General features: G+C 42.7%; 1 protein-coding gene across 1 annotated transcript in view; it reads right to left on the bottom strand.

Moving 5' to 3' along the window:
- The window catches only part of rspo3 (R-spondin 3), an 82,596-nt gene extending 63,538 nt beyond the window's left edge, over positions 1–19,058 (bottom strand). The window contains exons 1-2 of the mRNA XM_033021220.1: positions 17,981–19,058; positions 1,512–1,703 (exon numbers count right to left, since the gene is read on the bottom strand). Of these exons, the coding sequence (XP_032877111.1) occupies positions 1,512–1,703; positions 17,981–18,077 (289 nt within the window). The 5' untranslated portion in view covers positions 18,078–19,058. The remainder of the gene's footprint in view (positions 1–1,511; positions 1,704–17,980) is intronic.
- Between the last annotated feature and the right edge of the window lie 951 nt (positions 19,059–20,009).

Raw genomic sequence — 20,009 nt, 5'->3', positions numbered from 1 at the left:
AGATGGCAATGGTACAAAGTGAGTAGAGCGGCGAGCCAAGCACCCATGGAGTGTAAATCGAAGATAGACATAAAATGCTGGAGTAACTCAGTGGGACAGGCAGCATCTCTGGAGAAAAGGAATGGGTGATGTTTTGGGTCGAGACTCTTCTTCGGATCTGGAGTGTACCTGTGTTGATGGTCATTGAGATGTGTTACCAAGCAGCACTGATTAAGGTCTGCTGATGAGGAAATCAAGGATCTCTTTGCAAAGGGAGATGCAGGGTCCCAGTCTTGGAGCTTGGTCTTTGGGTTTGGAGGGGATGATTGTGTTGAATACAAGCTGTAGTTGATGAATAGCAGCTTGACATGTGTTCTTGTTATCCAGATAGTTCAGAGCAGAGTGGAGAACCAGTGAAATGGCATCCACTGTTGAAAACACCTGTTGTGGCGATAGGCAAAATGAAGCCAATTCTGGCGATTCCTGAGGCAGCAGATGATTTACGCCGCAACCAACCTCTTCAAGCACTTCATCATAGCGGATACAAGTGCTCCAAACAGTAGTCATTGTGGCAGGTCACCATGCTTTTGGGCATTGATATGATAGATGTCCTTTGGAATCAAATGGGAACCTCAGACCACAGAAAGTGAGGCAGACAGTTGTTGCTTGCATTTAAAACAAAATTCCCTGAAACTTCAATAGTCACGTCGCATTAATCTTTTATTTAAAATATATCACAATTTAATTACAATTGTGTTATCTAATCTTGCATTCCCAGTACAATTATAGATTGTTTAGTCTTTCTCCTACTAAAACTCCCATTTAAACTTCAGCCAACTGCATGGGAACTATCCTTAGGAGATTTATTTAATACTACTGCCAGCTTGAACCTGAAAAATTGTGGTGGTGCTGAATTTGAAAGATTTTCTTTTTGGAGTAGTCATTTTGCAGAAATTTTCAGAAAGTAGAATGTAAGAGAAAATGTCATTGTCTTTTCACCCCCATCTGTCACCCAGACATTTACAAAGAGCTAACAATGGCCTGTTTCCTTTATCATCATAACTTTTTTGCATATCTTTCATTCATTGTTCTTTATCTCTCCGCATCACCATCTATATCTCTCATTCCCTTAACCCTAACCAGTCTGAAGAAGGCTCTCGATCAGAAACGTCACCCATTCCTTCTCTCCAGAGATGCTGCCTGTCCCGCTGAGTTACTCCAGCTTTTTGTGTCTATCTTCGGTTTAAACCAGCATCTGCAGTTCCTTCCTACACATTTAATCTGGGCTGATTCTGCTGACCGTATCACACTATTTGGTGGGAACTGAAATGTAGTTAAAGTCCTTTTCATCTATAACATTTATCACCTCCAATGATACATAAAGAATCTTCTGTCTTGTTTTACAAATATCAGTGTAAACCCAAAACACAATCCCATTCCATTGATATACTTTTCATTGTGGGAAAAGAGCATTTAAGATAAATGAACACAACAGTAATTCCTGGTGGCATCTATACATATTTAACACTTACGTGCACATTTGTTCATTTCCGGTGTTCGGACTCCATAATATCCACTTGGACAAGAAGAGAGACAAACTCCAGTCTGTTTCATCCCATTTCTCTCCAGAGAGAAAAAAAGTCTGGGCATACATGACAGACATCCATTAAACTCAGAACATCGATCACACCCTTTTGGGCAACCTTGGTTCACACCTGTATTTGCTGGAAGGAAGCAAGAATATTTGTTATCTAGTTGGCTTTTAACACTATCCTAATTTTTTACGTATTATTATACTTTATGAACGAAATTCTAAGAAACTATCAGAATATTCGAGACACATATTCATTATCATTCTTTGCTAATGCAACGAATAGCTGTTAATATGCATTTAATAGTGGTTGATTGGTAGCTGTAAAATATATTGATAATATAAATATATACTACTGATACTTAGTTTGCATTTATGGTTGAGGGAGAGCAATCAGAATGTGAAATGCCTCTGTCCAGAGGCTCTTTATAGTCACCAGTTTGCAGCATCAACTATTCTACTGTTTTCACCTATTTGGAATATGTTAATCTACATGTTAATCAATATTATGGGAAGAATACTCTCCTGGTATCAAGAGGTTGAATCTGTAATTCATTAGTGTGAATGTGACTTTTACAAATTATTTTTTATATTCTGTACAGGAATGTTCTTCCAAATTTTAATACTTCAATAAGACTACACCAATAATATTAACTCTGAGTTGCATTCTTCTTATGTCAAGAATTCCAAATTATTCCAGTCTATCTTCATAATATAGTTATTTAGTTGTTCAGATCAGATCTGTTCGGATCAGTTTATATCAATTCTGTTTATTGTCTCCAACATTTCATTATCTGCTTCATGTCATGCTGACCAGAACTGAAAGTTATTCTGACAACGACACTCTGACAATGGAGGAGGCCCAGGACAGAAAGGTCAGATTGGGAATGGGAGGGGGAGTTAAAGTGCTGAGCAACCGGGAGATCAGGTAGGTTAAGGTGGACCGAGCGGAGGTGTTCAGCGTAATGATCGCCGAGCCTGCGTTTGGTCTTGCAGATGTTCGGGTCACTCGCCAATTGTTTTGCTAAACGCTGTTTCAGGTGTCAATTTCTGTACATCGGCGAGACCAAGTGCAGGCTCGGCGATCGTTTCGCTGAACACCTCCGCTCAGTCCGCCTTAACCTACCTGATCTCCCGGTTGCTCAGCACTTTAATTCCCCCTCCCATTCCCAATCTGCCCTTTCTGTCCTGGGCCTCCTCCATTGTCAGAGTGAGGCTCAGCGCAAATTGGAGGAACAGCACCTCATATTTTGCTTGGGTAGCTTACACCCCAGAGGTATGAACATTGACAACTCTAACTTCAAATAGCCCTTGCTTTCCCTCTCTCTCCATCCCCTCCCCCTTCCCAGTTTTCCCACCAGTCTTACTGTCTCCGACTACATTCTATCTCTGTCCCGCCCACTCCCCTGACATCAGTCTGAAGAAGGGTCTCGACCCGAAACATAACCCATTCCTTCTCTCCAGAGATGCTGCCTGTCCCACTGAGTTACTCCAGCATTTTGTGTCTACCTTTAATCTGCAGTTCTTTCCTAAGACAATAAGTAATATGGGCAAATATAGCACAATATAAATGTGATGTTCTTCATTTAGGTCAGAAGAATAATTTTCACATTAGAAAGAGAACAAAGTATGATTCTCCAAAGAATTTAGATGTGTTTGTACGTAATCACAGTTAACATGCAGATGAGAAAAGCAAGTTTAAATGGAATTTCTCTGCTCGTCTTTATTGGGAAAGGACTGGCCACAATTGGACAGACTTAGGTGATACTACCCCTGGTGTTCACAACTACAAAACTCTCTGCAGTTTACTCTCCCTACTAAAAATATTACACTTACCTTGGCACGATGAAGATTCAATCCCAGGGTGAATAGGTAGCCTTATGAAGAGTGATTGAATATAATGGGTCTACTAGATTTAGAATTAGAAGGACTTTAATAGAAGAACAAGAGAGTCCTGAGAGAATTTGGCATAGCCAATGTTGCAAAGTTAGCTCTCTCAGGTGGAGAGTCTAGAATTAGGGGTCCTAGAATAAGAGGTCAAAGAAAATAGGAGGAAATGTGTTCACTCAGTAGCTTGCGATTCCTTGGATTATTGTACCTTCGATGTCTTTGTGATTGTGTAAATTCAAAGCTAAAAAACATACAATGCATTCAGAAAGTCTTCAGACCCCTTCACCTTTTCCACATTTTGTTACGTTACAGCCTTATTCTAAAATTGATGAAATTCATTGTTTTTTATCATCATTCTACACACAATACCTCGGAATGAAGCGAAAACAGGTTTTTAGACATTTTTTCACAGTAATTTTAAAAAAAAACTGAAATATCACATTTACATAAGTATTCAATTGATTGGAGTCCATCAGTGGTAAATTAAATTGATTGGACATGATTTGGAAAGGCGCACACCTGTCTATATAAGGTCCCACAGTTGATGTTGCATGTCAGAGCAAAAACCAAGTCATGAAGACGAAGGAATTGTCCGTAGACCTCTGAGACAGGATTGTGTTGAGACACAGATCTGGGGAAGGGTATAAAACAATTTCTGCAGCATTGCAGGTCCCGAAGAGTACGGTGGCCTCCGTCATTCTTAAATGGAAGAACTTTGGAACCACCAGGACTCTTCATAGAGCTGGCCGCCCGGCCAAACTGAGCAATCGGGGGAGAAGGGCCTTGGTCAGGGAGGTGACCAAGAACCCGATCGTCACTCTGACAGAGCTCCAGAGTTCCTCTGTGGACTTGGGAGAACCTTCCAGAAGGACAACTATATCTGCAACACCCCACCAATCAGGCCTTTATGGTAGAGTGGCCTGACGGAAGCCACTCCTCAGTAAAAGGCACATGACAGCCTGCTTGGGGTTTGCCAAAAGGCACCTAAAGAACTCTCTGACCATGAGAAACAAGATTCTCTGGTCTGATGAAACCAAGATTGAACTCTTTGGCCTGAATGCCAAGGGTCACGTCTGGAGGAAATCAGGCACCGCTCATCACCTGGCCAATACCATACCTACGGTGAAGCATGGTGGCGGCAGCATCATGCTGTCGGGATGTTTTTCAGCAGCAGGAACTGGGTGACTAGTCAGGATAGAGGGAAAGATGAACGGAGCAAATACACAGAGATCCTTGATGAAAACCTGCTCCAGAGTGTTCTGGACCTCAGACTGGGGGTGGAGGTTCACCTTTCAACAGGACAATGACCCTAAGCACACAGCCAAGACAACGCAGGAGTGGCTTCATGACAAGTCTGTGAATGTCCTTGAGTAGCCCAGCCAGAGCCTGGACTTGAACCCGATCGAACATTTCTGGAGGGACCTGAAAATAGCTGTGCATCGATGCTCCCCATCCAACCTGACAGAGTTTGAGAGGATCTGCAGAGAAGAATGAGAGACATTACCCAAATACAGGTGTGGCAAGCTTGTAGCATTATACCCAAGAAGACTTGAGGCTGTAATCACTGCCAAAGGTGTCACAACAAAGTACTGAGTACTTATGTCTGAATATTTATGTAAATGTGATATTTCAGTTATTTCTTTTTAATTACTTTGCAAACATTTCTAAACACTTGTTTTTGCTTTTTATTATGGGGTATTGTGTGTAGATTGATGATAAAAAAAAGTATTTAATCCATTTTCGAATAAGGCTATAACGTAACAAAATGTGGAAAAAGTGAAGGGGTCTGAATACTTTCTGAATGCACTATTGAAACATAGAAAAAGAGGTGCAGGAGCAGGCCATTTGGCTCTTCGAGCCAGCACCGCCATCAATATGATTATAGCTGATCATCCAAAATCAGTACCCCGTTCCTGCTTTTTCCCCATATCCCTTGACTCCTTTAGCCCTCAAAGCTAAATCCAACTATCCCTTGATTATTAGATACAAAGGCAATCAAAGGATTTCGAGATTGGGTGCAAAAGTCGATTAGGTCAATGTTCAGACGTGGTCTTATTGCAAGAATGATGTCCCTTGTTCCTATTTATAATAGAGGGTAGCCAGTGAGAACCCGATTGTACCGCTGCTGGCAAATTCATTTCACTTGTACTTTATGTGCAATGTGACAAATAAGATTGATTGATTGATTGATTGAAAAGGTTTACGAGTTTGGTTAGGCCTCATTTGGAGTATTGTTGAGGATCTGGTTGACCCATTATAGGGAGGATGTGATGGCTCCGGAGAGGGTGCAGAAGAGGTTTGCCAGAATGCTGCCTGGATTAGAGAGTATTAGCTATAAAGAAAGGTTGGAAAAACTTGCTTTCGAACATTTCTTCTAGGATGGCAATGTCACTGCCAAGAAGCCATAGCTTTGTGGTGAGAGAGGCAACGTTTAAAGAAGATATGTGGGGCGATTATATTATACAGAGGGTTGTGAGTTTCTGGAGAAAGCTGCCAGAGGGTGGTGGTGGCAGCACATACAATATTGGCATTTAAGAAGCTGTTAGATAAGCACACAGATATGCAAGGAATGCAGAAATGTGGATCATGTACAAACAGAGATGATTGGATTACCCTGACATCATGTTTGGCATGGATATTGTGGGCTGAAGGGCCAGTTCCCATGCTATCCTGTGCTTTGTCCTATGTTATGGAAATTGAACTAGATAGTCGGTGATGTTAAGGATTATGGTGTTGCAACTTGTCCTAATTGAATAACACTAAAATTGTATTCAAATAATTGCAACGAAAAAAGTACACTGTGGATGCTTTCTTTAGTACATCCATTAAGTATCTGTGTTTGGGCAAAATCTTTTTCTCTGCCTTTGACCGTGATGGGCCTCAAAATATCCAACACAGATATTAGTACTATCCCAATGCAAAACAAGAATAGCTTAAATGCCTTATTGCTACCATAATTATTTACTGAAATTCCTGTGGCAACATTTTCAATTATCTTTAAGGCAACTCCTCAGCTGCAGTATTGAAGACTTATATTTCAGAGTTATAATACTCGAATCTATTTGATAATGTGAAAATCGCTGAGGTGCATCCTGTCCCAAAGCCTAGACAAATCCAATTCAACTAATTATTCTTTAATAATCCACTCACGGAGCAGCTTGTGTTTCACCTAGGACCATTCATCACCAGAACTCATCACATCAGCACCAGGGCTAGATTCCCCATATAACATGGAAGCAGCAATTTACTGAGTGTGGCATTAAGGAGGTACATAGTACAGTACAGTGTAGTACAACACAGGAACAGGGCTTTCCACCCACAATGTCCATTTCGAACATGATTCTAAATGAAACACTGCCTGCATATGATCCATATCCCTCCATTCCCTACATATCCTTGTGCTTATCTAAAAACCTCTTAAATGCCACTATTATATCTACAATACAATACAATACAATACAATTCAATTTATTGTCATTTGGACCCCTTGAGGTCCAAACGAAATGTCGTTTCTGCAGCCATACATTACAAACAAATAGTCCCAAGACACAACATAATTTACATAAACATCCATCACATTGCTGTGATGGAAGGCCAAAAAAACTTATCTCTCCACTGCACTCTCCCCCCCGATGTCAGAGTCAAAGTCAAAGCCCCCGGCGGGCGATGGCGAATTGTCCCGCGGCCATTAAAGCCACGCCGGGTGATGCAAGGTCGCACACCGGGTTCTTGATGTTAGAGCCCCCGGCGTGCGCTCGCAGTCCCGCAGCCATTCCAAGCCGCGCGGGGCGGTGCTGTAAGGCCCCGCTCCAGGAGCTCTTCAACCCCGCAACTCGGGCGGGAGAAGTCGCCGTTGCGGGAGCCCTGAAAAGCGGACTCCCTCCAGGGACCCGCGGGCTCCCGGCGCCGCCGTCCGCCAGACCCGCAGTTGCAGCCACCGAATCTCCGGAGGTCGGGCCGCAGCAGCGTCCACCACAGCTCCACCCGCTCTGGACTCGGCCAGCTCCGCGACGGTGAGGTGAATAGTCGGCACCACAGCCCCCGGTCTTCCTGTTGGAGGCCGCTCCTCGTTGCAGCCCCAACGACAACGGAGACCCGACAAAGAAAAGGTCGGGTCTCCCGTGCAGGGAGAGATGCTGCCTCCATTATCACCCCTGCCAGCATTTTCCAGGCATCCACCACACTCTGTTTAAACAAAACTTGCCCTGCACATCTGTATATAACTAAAACTCTGATCTTGTGCTCTTCCGGTTTGTGCAGTTTTTCTATATGCGCAAAAACAGTATGTGATAGCGCTGCGATTTTTCGTCAGCTCACTCACTATTCTCTTGTGCTGCAAGTGCAACAAGTTTTGTTCTGATCAGTAGTATATTGTAAAGGCAAGGTTTTTAAATCGTAAAAACCGCTCGTGCACAGATTGACCTCCTCCCCTGCCAGTCAGCGCCACGCGGATTGGTCTCTTCTCCGGTCACTCCCCGGGACGGTCCGCCCCTTCCTGCACCATCGCGTCTTTACTGGAGCTGAGGGATGCTGCGGGTGGCCGGCGAAGGTCTCCAACTGGACACAATTTTCGGAGGGACCGGAAGGGGCACGAAGTTGCAAATGTTGCCAAGCGGAAAGTCTGATCCCGGCAGAGAAGAGCGTCCAACGCCCGCTGTGAATCCCAAACGCACTGCCATCGCAACGCCCTGCAGCTCCAGCCCCTGCCCCTCTGGTCCCCCTCACTGGCTCCTGCCCCCCTACCCCGTGATACCCCCTCTCCTCCATGGTTCTTCCCCGTGTTTTCTCCAAGCCCACCCCTACACCCACTCCCCTCACGCTGGCACGGCCATAGCTGCTGGTGCTTTAGGGCCGATCTGAGGATCCGAGGCCTGGGTCTAAGGGCGCTGACGGCTGATGCTCCTCTGGGTCACGCAAGAAGGAAGAGGAGCGGCAACCTCGAGATCCTGGGGAGGGAGAGTGGGGGAGGAGAGGGGATGGAGAGAGAGCAGGGGAGTAGGGAAGGGAGAGGAGTTATGGAGGGAGGGAAAAGCAGAGGGAGAGAGAGGTGAGGGAAGGATTGGGAGAGAGGAGGAGGAGAGGGTAAAGAAGGAGGGTGAAGAGGAGGGAGAGAGGGTGCTAGAGATGAGGGGAAATGAGCTGCACCTGTGCAGTTAGGGGCTATGGGTGAGTGGTGGAATATTGCATTGGGGGACCAACGGGTCCCACTTAGATTAGTCTTCTTTAAATTTTGCCCCTCTCACCTTAAAGTTATGCCCTCTAGTCTTTGACAATTCCAGTCTGGGGAAAGGTTCTGGGTCTACATTATCTGTACATCTCAAAATTGTATTACTTATATCAGGTCTCCTCTCAACCTCCGAGGTTCCAGAGAAAAGGAGTTCTGGTGAAACTGAAATGAATGGAAATCTGGGGGGAAACACCCTAATGATGGAGTAATACTTTGCACATGAGAACGACCTTAATTTTCGAATGTCCATCAATTCAATCCTAAACTATCTCTGCTCCTCAGAACAGTATTGTAGGCCCAATATGAATATTCTCCAATGACTGACAATGTTTAATCCTACTTCCAAATCTTCTGCAAATGAAGCAACAAAACCTAGACAGCATTTAAGTAGGGGCTGATAAGTAGCAATTAATATTATTGCCACAAGTGCCAAGCAGATTATCTCCAACAAGAGTTTATCTACCTTGATATTCAATGGCATTACTGCCACTATGGGATATACAATTGATGAAGACAACAGTACTTTAGACCACCTTTGTTACATCGTGTCTCCACCTACTGACGCACTGAGCAAAACACAAAGTGCAGGTCAGGCAGCATCTGCAGAGGGAATCGATGGGCATGTTTTGGGTCGGGATCCTTATTCAGAAGTAAAGCTCTCCTACTGACACACTGAATTCATTCCAGTATCTACAAGGAGCAAAGTCGGAGGTGTGATGGAATACTCACAAATTAGCTGCACAACACACAAGTTCAATAATATCCTGGAAAAAGCAGTCCAGCATTTTGGCTGGAAACCCATGCACCATCATACATATTATCTCACTGTGTACCATCTACCAAATACTAAGTTACTCACCTAAGTTATTCTGACCACACCTCCCAAACCCATGACCTCTATCACTAAGAAGGACAAGGGCAGTGGGTACATGAGAACACCAACTGGTTCTCCTCAAGTTTACATACCATCCTACTATAGAGAAATAGTCTCATCATTGCTGGGTCTAAATCCTGGAAGGCTTGACCACAATGGAACTGTGGGATAATCATCACCAGATTATCGGAAAGAGAGATCACTATAATTTTTTTAAGGGCAATTAGAGATGGGCAATAAATACTGCCCTTGCTGGTTGCTCCCACTTCCAGAAAACATGAATAAAATATCTAGCAGATCAACTTGAAACATATGAAACCATATGTTAAGATGTTAACACGTTTAATGTGGTAAAACAAAATATAGATCCAATTTATTTAAGATGTAAAACATTTTGAAGTTTTCAATCTTTTCAGGGTTTCCTTTTAGATAAACTTAGTCAAGATAATTACCTAGCCTATCATTTGAAATTTATTTGTAATTAAATAGATAATTTGGAGCTTGCCTCAAAGATGAAGTGGTGTTTAAAGCAAAAATAAATATTTCAATGAAGTGAGCTCCACATAGGCATCTGAATTTTTAAGAACTGTTTCCTGGGAACATCGACTTCTAAACAAAGCCTCAAGTTAATTCGAAATAGATTCAATTAAATATAACTGAGCAACCCAGGGAAATCCAATGAAAGGGGGGAACAAAAATCAGAAAATCAAAGTGTCTTTGCAGTAAACATGTGGATGCATTGCAGCTTAAATAGATCATTTGGAACCCAAAGCCTTGTGAGAACTTGGGACTCAGTTTTGCAGCTTTTATTTGACTAGAGAGGGCACGATAACTTGCTGAAGAAGGGACATTTAAGAAGGGTTGCACTTCATGTCAATTTGAATGACCGTTCATAAAATTTCCATTGGCAATGATTATGAAGTTAGCAAATAACTACCTATCCACTCATTTAAAGGCCAGCATTGGTAGCTCAGGGAAAATTTTGTATCATTGGTAGCCCTGATAAAACTAACAGGAAACAAAAACCTTTCTTTTCACCCAAGGCCAGTGGGAGCTATCTCACAGTCAGCTTATTATAAATAATTCTTCTTTTAATACGCTTTCACACCACGTGCTAAGATATAGATTTTCCCAGACATCAAAATGTTGCTGGGAGTAAGTTTCCTCTCGTGGTATAATCTAAAACTAAGGGGCATCGTTTCAGTATTAGGGGTTCTCCCACTGAAAATGGAAATGAAGAGGAAGTTCTTGTGGAGTGTCTTTGCAATCCTCTGTCTCAAGAGAATTATTGATGCTAAATGATTGAATATATTCAATGCTGAGACAGATTGTCTATTAGGGAATCCAGGGTTATGGGGAACAGACAGGAAATCGGAACTGAAGCCAAGATCACATCAGCGGTGGTTTATTGAACGGCGGAGCTGGCTCCAGGGAGAATGCGGCCTATGCCTGCTCCTATCTTGTTTTTTTTTTAAAGCGCAACACAAACTTTATTAAGCCTCAAATACACAGCCAACTTTCTGCGTATTTTCAAATCTTTATCACATCACAGTTAATTTAAGACTCTACCCACTTTAACCTCAGAGTAATTTGCATTGGCTTCCTGCAGGGGTCTCGTGCTGTTTAACTAGAGTGGGCTCGAAAAGAGTTTCAGAACAATATTTTGTATTCAATTTCCACTTTGTCTCGGTATAAAATGATGATTAAACCTCCACAAAGCTGAAAGTCATGCACAAATTTTCGCTTAACGTTTGCCCCGAGGTTTAGGTAGGTGCTAACTGAGTTTTGCCTATGATCAGGTGTACTTGGGTGGTGTTTATAATATACCCTCTGAACATTTACTGTTGTCCATTTATACCGCACGTGTAATTTCACGAACACGGTACCAATCACTTGAAATTGATTTGCATTAAATATCCATAATTTTCCCTGACGCGTGGCTGTCCTGTCCCCCCCTGTAAGAGTTACTCAGCAGATATAGCAATATCCCCATTTTAAGGAATACCTGAGTCATATTTAAATGGGCCGATTGAGGGGGGATCTTATAGAAACTTTCAAACTTACAAACCCCATAAGAAACGTATAGAATTCTTAAGGGGTTGGACAGGCTAGATGCAGGAAGATTGTTCCCGATGTTGGGGAAGTCCAGAACAAGGGGTCACAGTTTAAGGATAAGGGGGAAGTCTTTTAGGACCGAGCTGAGAAAATTTTTCACACAGTGAGTGGTGAATCTGTGGAATTCTCTGGCACAGAAGGTAGTTGAGGCCAGTTCATTGGCTATATTTAAGAGGGAGTTAGATGTGTCCCTTGTGGCTAAAGGGATCAGGGGGTATGGAGAGAAGGCAGGTACAGGATACTGAGTTGGATGATCAGCCATGATCATATTGAATGACGGTGGAGGCACGAAGGGCCGAATGGCCTACTCCTGCACCTATTTTCTATGTTTCTATGTTCTGTGGATCTCATGCGATGCAATTGAGAACACGGTATCTGGAAGCGAATGCACAGAGTAAGCACGCGGCTTGTGGATTCAGGTCTCCGTGGACCCATCACACATTTATATGGCGAGTTCCAACAGAGAGCAGGGGTTGTTTAAAGCACCAGTACTACAGTATTAGCAACTGGTGCGATTCACGTGTATTTATTACTGGGAACAAATGTAAACAAAAGTTACACTTTAAACATCAGTGACATCTTTGACCCGTCCATAAATTTACATTAAATGCAGAAAACTGGTAAAGCGTTCAATTTGAAGTATGTATTCTCCAGCCCTGGACACTAGGTCATGTATACACCGCTGCAGTGGGAGTCCCCAAACTTAAAGTAAACATATCGTCTTTTCTACATGCTGGATTCAAGGTGTATGACAATGTTTTTTTAATTGATAATTGTGTGGCTTTCTCGCCCTTTCAAAAAACAGGTATTAGTTAACTAAAGATTATTAAAGCAAATGTTGTTAATATTTCAGCCTTCCATGTCGATCTAAATGAACATTGCCCAGAAGACCACAGACATTGGCTGTCCAGCTTGTGCAAAAAAAAAGCAATGTTGTTATTGTAATAGGAACTGTTGTTGTGTTTGGACCTCACCATCCCAGGGCTCGAAGAGGAACGCTATGAATCACTTTTATCGCCCAAAATGTCAGTGGAAGCAATAAGTGGAGCAAAACGCTGCACAAAAAAAGAACTACGACAATGTTATACAACTGTTGAGTTTTGAAAAGACTAAAAATAATGTGTTTCCCACGGTGAAATTGATTAGGAATAAAGAGTGGTGTGGGGAGAGAGAGATTGGTTTGGAATTTTACCCCAGCCCGCTGAGATCCTCCATCACGGTGTGGATTGCCCAACATAAAATAATCCCTGTTTGTAGAGGACGTGTTACTTATAGCATCCGGACAAGACTATGAATCAAATACGGTTATCCGAATACTGGTTGTAAAAAAATTAAAACAGCAGACATTTTCGATGAACAAGCGTCAAACGTTTATTTCTAAACAAGCAAACCAGCTGTGGGGATGTTATTTATGGAGTTCAGCTTCTTAGAACTGTTCTTTTTGGTGACATGCGAATGTGTTTTTTCATTAATCTGCGTTTAATTCCTGCTTGTAAGTGAACACATTTGAAGTGGATCCTGCTCTCAAATCAAGATTCTTGCAATCTTGAGCCAGTCGGTTGTTGCTAAACGTTTGTGGATCGAAGGATGAGGAAAGATTCAGGGCCTGGGGAAGTAGGTAGGGTTGATGCTACGGTGGGGATGATGATTTATCCACATCTCTTCTCCCAATGGCGTCCAATTCAAATCACCACAAAAGGTTCAAATATCTTGCCAAAATGGACATTATCTTGAGAAAAATTCTCAAACAACTGTTTCTGACATAATGCAAATACATGCAGGGTTTAAGCGGGCGTCAATACCACAGTACCTTCGGCCCGAAACGTTGCCTATTTCCTTCGCTCCATAGATGCTGCTGCACCCGCTGAGCTTCTCCAGCATTTTTGTGTACCTCCTGTCTGTATATATGTCTAGCACCAGTCACTATGACTCCAAAAACCTTATAAACTATTATTACATAATTCTCTACACGGCTTGGAGACAAACATTCTTGCTTTAAATGGACAAATTTGAACTTTTTTTAATCTAGCGACAGGTGGGTGGCTGTGTTACTCACATGATATATTAGGTTTAAAAAAAACGCGCAATGCTTCACACAACTTTCGAGCCATATTTACGACTAGCTCTTCTATACAGTATAAACTTTATTTTAATGGCGGGGGTATATCCCTGTGTAAGACGATCTGTACCAAGTTCCCGATTTTGCTATCGGAACCATGCCTCCCTCACAGATCGGGATCTCAGTGTAATTGTGTTAAGGTTTTTGAGTGCTTTGAAGACAATTGAATCTCAGCTGTATGTTAATCATCGGCTCAATGTTAGGCAAATCCAATGGGATTGGAGACAATTTCCTCTCATCGAGGACTTTAGCCATTTGGGAATGATTCTGACTTTTACCCCTAGGCTAATCTCTTGCTGCTGAGTGCCATCAGTCAAACGCCCGCAGCTTCATTATATTTACATCGACCAAGCACAGATATAATAATCACTGGACATTTAATACCACGGACTGGACGATATCATCCCCCAATTAATCATTGCTGAGGCCATTAAGCGACCATGTCAGCATCAGAACATTAGTAAATACTCGGTCCATCCCGCGAGTTTGGTTGTATTGTTTAAAGAGTAAGTGTTGTTCATCAAATAAACCAGTAAAAACCCCTGCGTCTCCAGCCGAAACCTAAGAGCACAGATCTATTTATGCTGAACGACCTCACACTAATAAACTCGAACACGATTAGATGAGAGAATGGGGAGTACGGTTTCTAATGAGGCTTGTCTCCGCCCTCTTCATTCGCAGGTATAACAAAGGGGAAGGTGCCTGTAGCTGCCTGCGGTCAAATATCCATTGCATTTCCAAAACATGTTTTGATTTGGTTTAGAAAATTAACTCAAGTGAAGGGAAAGAAGTGCATACGCACTCTTCCTCTTGCGTGGTTACTTTCGGAGATAAAGGTGGGCTTTCAAAACCAGCATCTTTACAGGGTGTGTGTGCATGAACTCTTAGGGCCTGGCTTTAAATCCTAACTCTCTCTTAGTCCGCAACGCTGAAATGAGATAACTTGTGGTATCAACTCGAGAATTGAGATATTTAAAATAAGATGAATCAGATTCAATTCACTCTCTGACTATTTTAACAATACATTTCTGAAGTGCTGATCGCATGTTGCCAACAACATGATCCTGAATACTGATTGTTGTTATGTTACCTTCACATACGTTAACATTACTTATAAATGCTAGCGTCATTTCTACTAAGGTCAGCGTTATCTGTGTTAGAAAATAAAACCTTCCTCACCAGAATCGCAATGGGCTGGGAGCTGTGATTATATTGACTGATTATAGACGATTAAACAAAATGCTTCCTATGGGCATTAATGGAATTTCAGGTCTCTATGTAAACGGGTCACTTTTTTCAGGGAGTGTTTAGTAACATGATAGTAGGACATGCCCCTACATAAGGCTCTCCTCTCGCCAGCACGTTTAGAAATAACATTTTACAACGCAAGATGTCGCAGTAGGTGTGGGTTTAACAGGATCACAGATATAATGAAATGGAAAATCAAGTCGGAGCTCAGGACAGGCCTTCGAACTGTGATTACTAGCGTAGCCAGTTCGCGGGAATGATCCTCTGCAACAGGGGAGCTAACCGAGAGTGTCCACTGCAGGGCAAGGCACGTGGGCAGGGGGTGGGATACCTCAAACACGGCGCAATGAATGTGAAATAGGACCCCAGCGATTGGTCCCATTCTCCCATTTGTAGACCTTGAGGACTGAAGGTAAACATGAGTCTGAAGAAGGGTTTCGGCCCGAAACGTTGCCTATTTCATTCGCTCCATAGATGCTGCTGCACCCGCTCAGTTTCTCCAGCACTTTTGTCTACCTCCCATTTGTAGATGCTGTTCCCCAGCACTGGTCCCACAAAAGAGAAGTGCTGAGAAGTTGCTTCACTCGTACGGCATTTTTAAAGAGGCTGGAGCGAATGGCAGAAACAGTTCCTGCAGAACAGCGCTCACAACTAAGCCTGGTTTGGGGTTCCACAGTACAGGGCGTGTAAAGCCCGAATATGAATGATGTTCCCAGAGGTATGGTGCGGCTGGGATTGTTGACTAATGTGTCATATGCAGTAAGGATTTAGACTCGTTGCTCACCGACTGCTTATGGACGAGTCCAATCCCTTAGTGCTTCATTCATGAATGTTCCCCTGGTCAGTGAACTTTCTTCTCTCCCTTTCCAAGATCGTTTCTCCGGGCGCTGCTTCTTCCCAACCCTACCCCTCGCCTCCACTTCCCTTCCTGCCTTCCCCTCCCCATCCATTGCCCGCTGAAATCTCGCCTTTTGAGTAACTTAGTCAAAGGATTGAAAAGTAATATTTTGACTTTTTTTCTCCTGCTACCTGGATTTGTAAAATCCAAAGCTGGACAGTACTACACGCTACGTCTACCTCTTCGCCTTTCTTGGCTTCGCTTCTTTCCCTTTGATTCCCAGTAATAACAGATGACAATGTGAGCTGGCTTGCAGTTAATGGCATGCAAACTATTTATTTACGTGGAATTAGGTGCGTAAGTAGTCGCCACTAAGTTATGCATTTCTGAGATATTGAAAGCAAAGATATGTTGAAAAAAGAGAAACATGAAACATCTTCACACGCAAAGAGGATAACGTGCACATACTAGATGGGTTGTCTTTTAAAAAATGTGGTATGGGGGAGGGGTGAAAGCTATTAGATAGCCGCATCTTGAGCTCTGGTTGCTCTACAATTGTGTTTCCTTCCGAAAGTCTCAACACGAGAAGGGCGCCCAGTTTGTTTCCCTCCCTCAGTGTGGGCCATTTGATCACAGATGATCACACGAAGATGGGAAACTTCAAGCGTAAGAAAGAGTTTATCCAGATTTTGATCTGATTTAATTATGATGGGGCTCGTTCTTCCTAGATTTAGTAATCTATAATAATAAGACTGGGCCGTGAATGAGATGTGCTAAAATCGGCAAACGGTAAATCCGAAGCACCTTTTATTTCGAGAAAAACCCGATAGTTTAATCAATCTTTCTGATTCTATATTAATCATCTGCAAAAAAATTGTGGATCATCCTCAACACACGTCTTGCGTTTAACCAGCAGACTTTTGGCATTTTGATATTGAATGACATTAACGGATAGAGTGTTATGAATACTTATATTCCAAAGAAAAGAAACATCCCGACTAGCGTCTAACATCTTAATTTTATGGAAACAAGTTGGAGATATATTCTATTTCAGTTTACACACTGCACTAAGGGGTAGAAGTCCAGCTGCGAGGAGTGTCTGTCAGTAAGTTTCAGATTACATGTAGTTGACCAAAGAAATAGTCTGCAGTCAAACAGAAGAAGCACATTAGCTTCACGATCTCAGGGCGATAAGCGAAGTGTGTCAAATACAAAAAAAACGTTCTCAGCCGCAAAGCTCCATCTGATGAAGAAATAAGCGCTTATTGGTCCGACTTTGGTGAACTGATTACCCGTACCCTTGACCTACAAGTTTTTTTCTCGAAATATTCTCGGGCGAAAAAAGGATGCTTTTGAGCATTTGGGTGGTGGCAATGTGTATTGCCATATGGATCGCTTGGTAGGTACTCAGGATGGTTTCAACTTAAGGTAGTTCACACCCAATCGAAACTCCGGGAGAAGAAGACAGGGATCCACAATATCCAGTTAACTTTATTTAATTAAACATCTCCAACAAAGTGACACACTGTACATCGTTCCCCTTCAGTGCATGTACTGACCTCTTCTATTCTTTTTGTAAAGCTGTTTTTTTAAGTCTAGCTATTAAAATCAGAAGATTACTGGGTTGACATCTACCCCGAGTCATTGGTTCGCTGATTGCTCAGCGTTGAAACTGATCTGTAATTGACAAGCGTCTCGTTGTGAAAGGAATCCCGCCGCCGTTTGAAACCAATGGCGAAATTGTATTAAGCTCACTACAATGTTTTAATTACTATTTTCCCCCACTGGCTATGGGAGCCTCGTTTCAACGGATTGGGAGAGCGGCGAATGGGAACTAAGGACACAGCGTTTTTTTTTAAAAGAGTATATCTTGAAGATCATACACTGTTTAGCGATTATTACAATTAACGTATTGAAGTATCCACTGACAGAAAAGTTACCAGAAATCCTCCACAAAGTGTCTTAGTACTGCGACGAAAGTCTGAATTTAAACGACACAATTTGAATGGGAATCTGAGGTACAGACAGGGGGAATAAATATAATAAATGTAGTTGGAAACTTAAACAGGTGTAACAGTAATAAAAAAAATCAAACTTACTTCGCCTGTGGCGCCTTCCTCTGGAGGCGTTTTGGCTGCCAATGTATTCCATACAGTTTAATAAAATTAGAACCACAGAAATCAGTTGAAATTGCATAGTAACCTGCGGGTGATGGCTCCTGAAAGCAACTACTGCAGTAACTCGGAGCACACTCGAGGGGGAAAATTCCAGGATATCCTCGGCCGCACAATCAGGCACTGGTTATTGATGCAGATGCGAACAAAAAAAGTCAAATCTATAATGCTACAACTTGTAGACAGATCTGATGGAGGGCCCCGGAATCACTGGCCCGAGTTGTATGTAACATCTTGCAGCCAAGTGTTTTGGACCCTCTTCATAGAACTCGCAGTACCGGGGTCTCACCTCTTTAAAAAGCAACGCCTTGGACAGTCCCGGACCAGGTCCCGTCAACATCTGCTCTGCCGACACCCCTTAAAAACTGTCACATTTAACACCTTCACAGCCATCCAGTTTTCAGCCGTCTGAACAAATGCCAATTTTTTTTTCAAAACTTGGGTAAGCCTTTCTGGAATAATGTTCTAGCTATCTGATTGCAGTTCATCCAGATCCTTAAATCACAGGAAAAAATCATAGATCAGCAGACTAACTGAAAGAACAGAACCATTTTTTAAAACTAAACAGGCCTTTCAGTTTTGTTTTAATCAGATTTGGTTTTGTGCCATTTCCCCTTAACACTTTTAAAGAAAAAGGCGATGGAAAATATATTCAGACTTTCCGCACTCAGCATAAGCCAATCCAAGCCCTCTCCAGTATTACGGGAATTGTTGAGATCTTGCTTGTGCCCGAGGTCTTGATAATGCCAACTTTCACGGTGCCGCCGCACTCAACGTCTTCGGAGCCTCACCAGTCATTACCTCCAATCGCTGGACATCTGTAGGTTATTTACAGAGTTGCTGCCTTCTCTCGCTCGCTCAATGAGAGTGGGTGTGAAGCGTGTATGCAGCTGAGCGCTGAGATTTCTCTCAGCACAGCGCAACTGTCCTTCGCACTCTTGAGGGCGATATGACTGAAGGGAACGGGACCCGGCAGATCATATGACGTGAGTTGGCGCTGTGAACCACCGCTGGCCAGTATAAGGCTCTGTCTACTATATTTGTCTTTTTTCAGTAAATATGGACTGGCCTCGCCCCTTCTGCTGATTGAATTCTCCACTGATTTCATTAACTCCGCTAATACCGCACACACTCTTTCTTGGAGGACAGTGAATAGACTGTTGTGGTCATTTTATATCTTTGAAGAAAGTGCTAACTAATACACTATCCCATGAACGCAATTCCATCTTCGCCAGAATATTCTCGCTCACCAAGGGAAGATACCCATTAATAAAGTGGACATAGCAGCCTTACATTGAGAAGAAGAAAATGAATCTTGTTCCGTGCAGAGGAATTGGTATCAGAGCAAAACGGAATAAACGAGGGCATGCGGATGATTCAGTCGTTATTGAGGATATGTTTTCAGTGCAAACTATATCGCCCGCCCGCACGCATGCACTTTTCAATGGTGCATTTTAAAGGCTGTATTTAAGGGAGGATACATTTTTTAAATTAATTTTTCTCAAATTTTGATTATTAAAGGGACAAATAGTAAACTTCTGATGCGTCGGGATTCATGAAGCAGGCAATTGTTGACAATAATAGCAAGACGATACCAAACAGTTGAACAAATACAGCCCCGCAGTCCGTAATCACTTAAATTGCCTGTTAATCATGTAATGAACATGATTATATGTCCCAAGGAATGCATATGAAACCTGTGCAGTTATTGTGCCCTTTTCGTGAAATTAAGAGCAAGATAGATGTAGATGCTATTTGCGTGAAATTAGTGAAGTAACTGTTAAGTCGAGGCACTGGTGACATAACGTGTCATGTTCCACTTGCGAAGTTTACAGCTCAACACTATGAGCATAGAAATAAAGAAATAGAGAAAATAGGTGCAGGAGGAGGCCATTCGGCCCTTCGAGCCAGCACCGCCATTCATTGCGATCATGGCTGATCGTCCCCAATCAAT

The sequence above is a fragment of the Amblyraja radiata genome, chromosome 5 (genome assembly GCF_010909765.2).
Source record: "Amblyraja radiata isolate CabotCenter1 chromosome 5, sAmbRad1.1.pri, whole genome shotgun sequence".
Classification (NCBI taxonomy): Eukaryota; Metazoa; Chordata; class Chondrichthyes; order Rajiformes; family Rajidae; genus Amblyraja; species Amblyraja radiata.
This window is presented reverse-complemented; position numbering and strand designations above follow the sequence as displayed.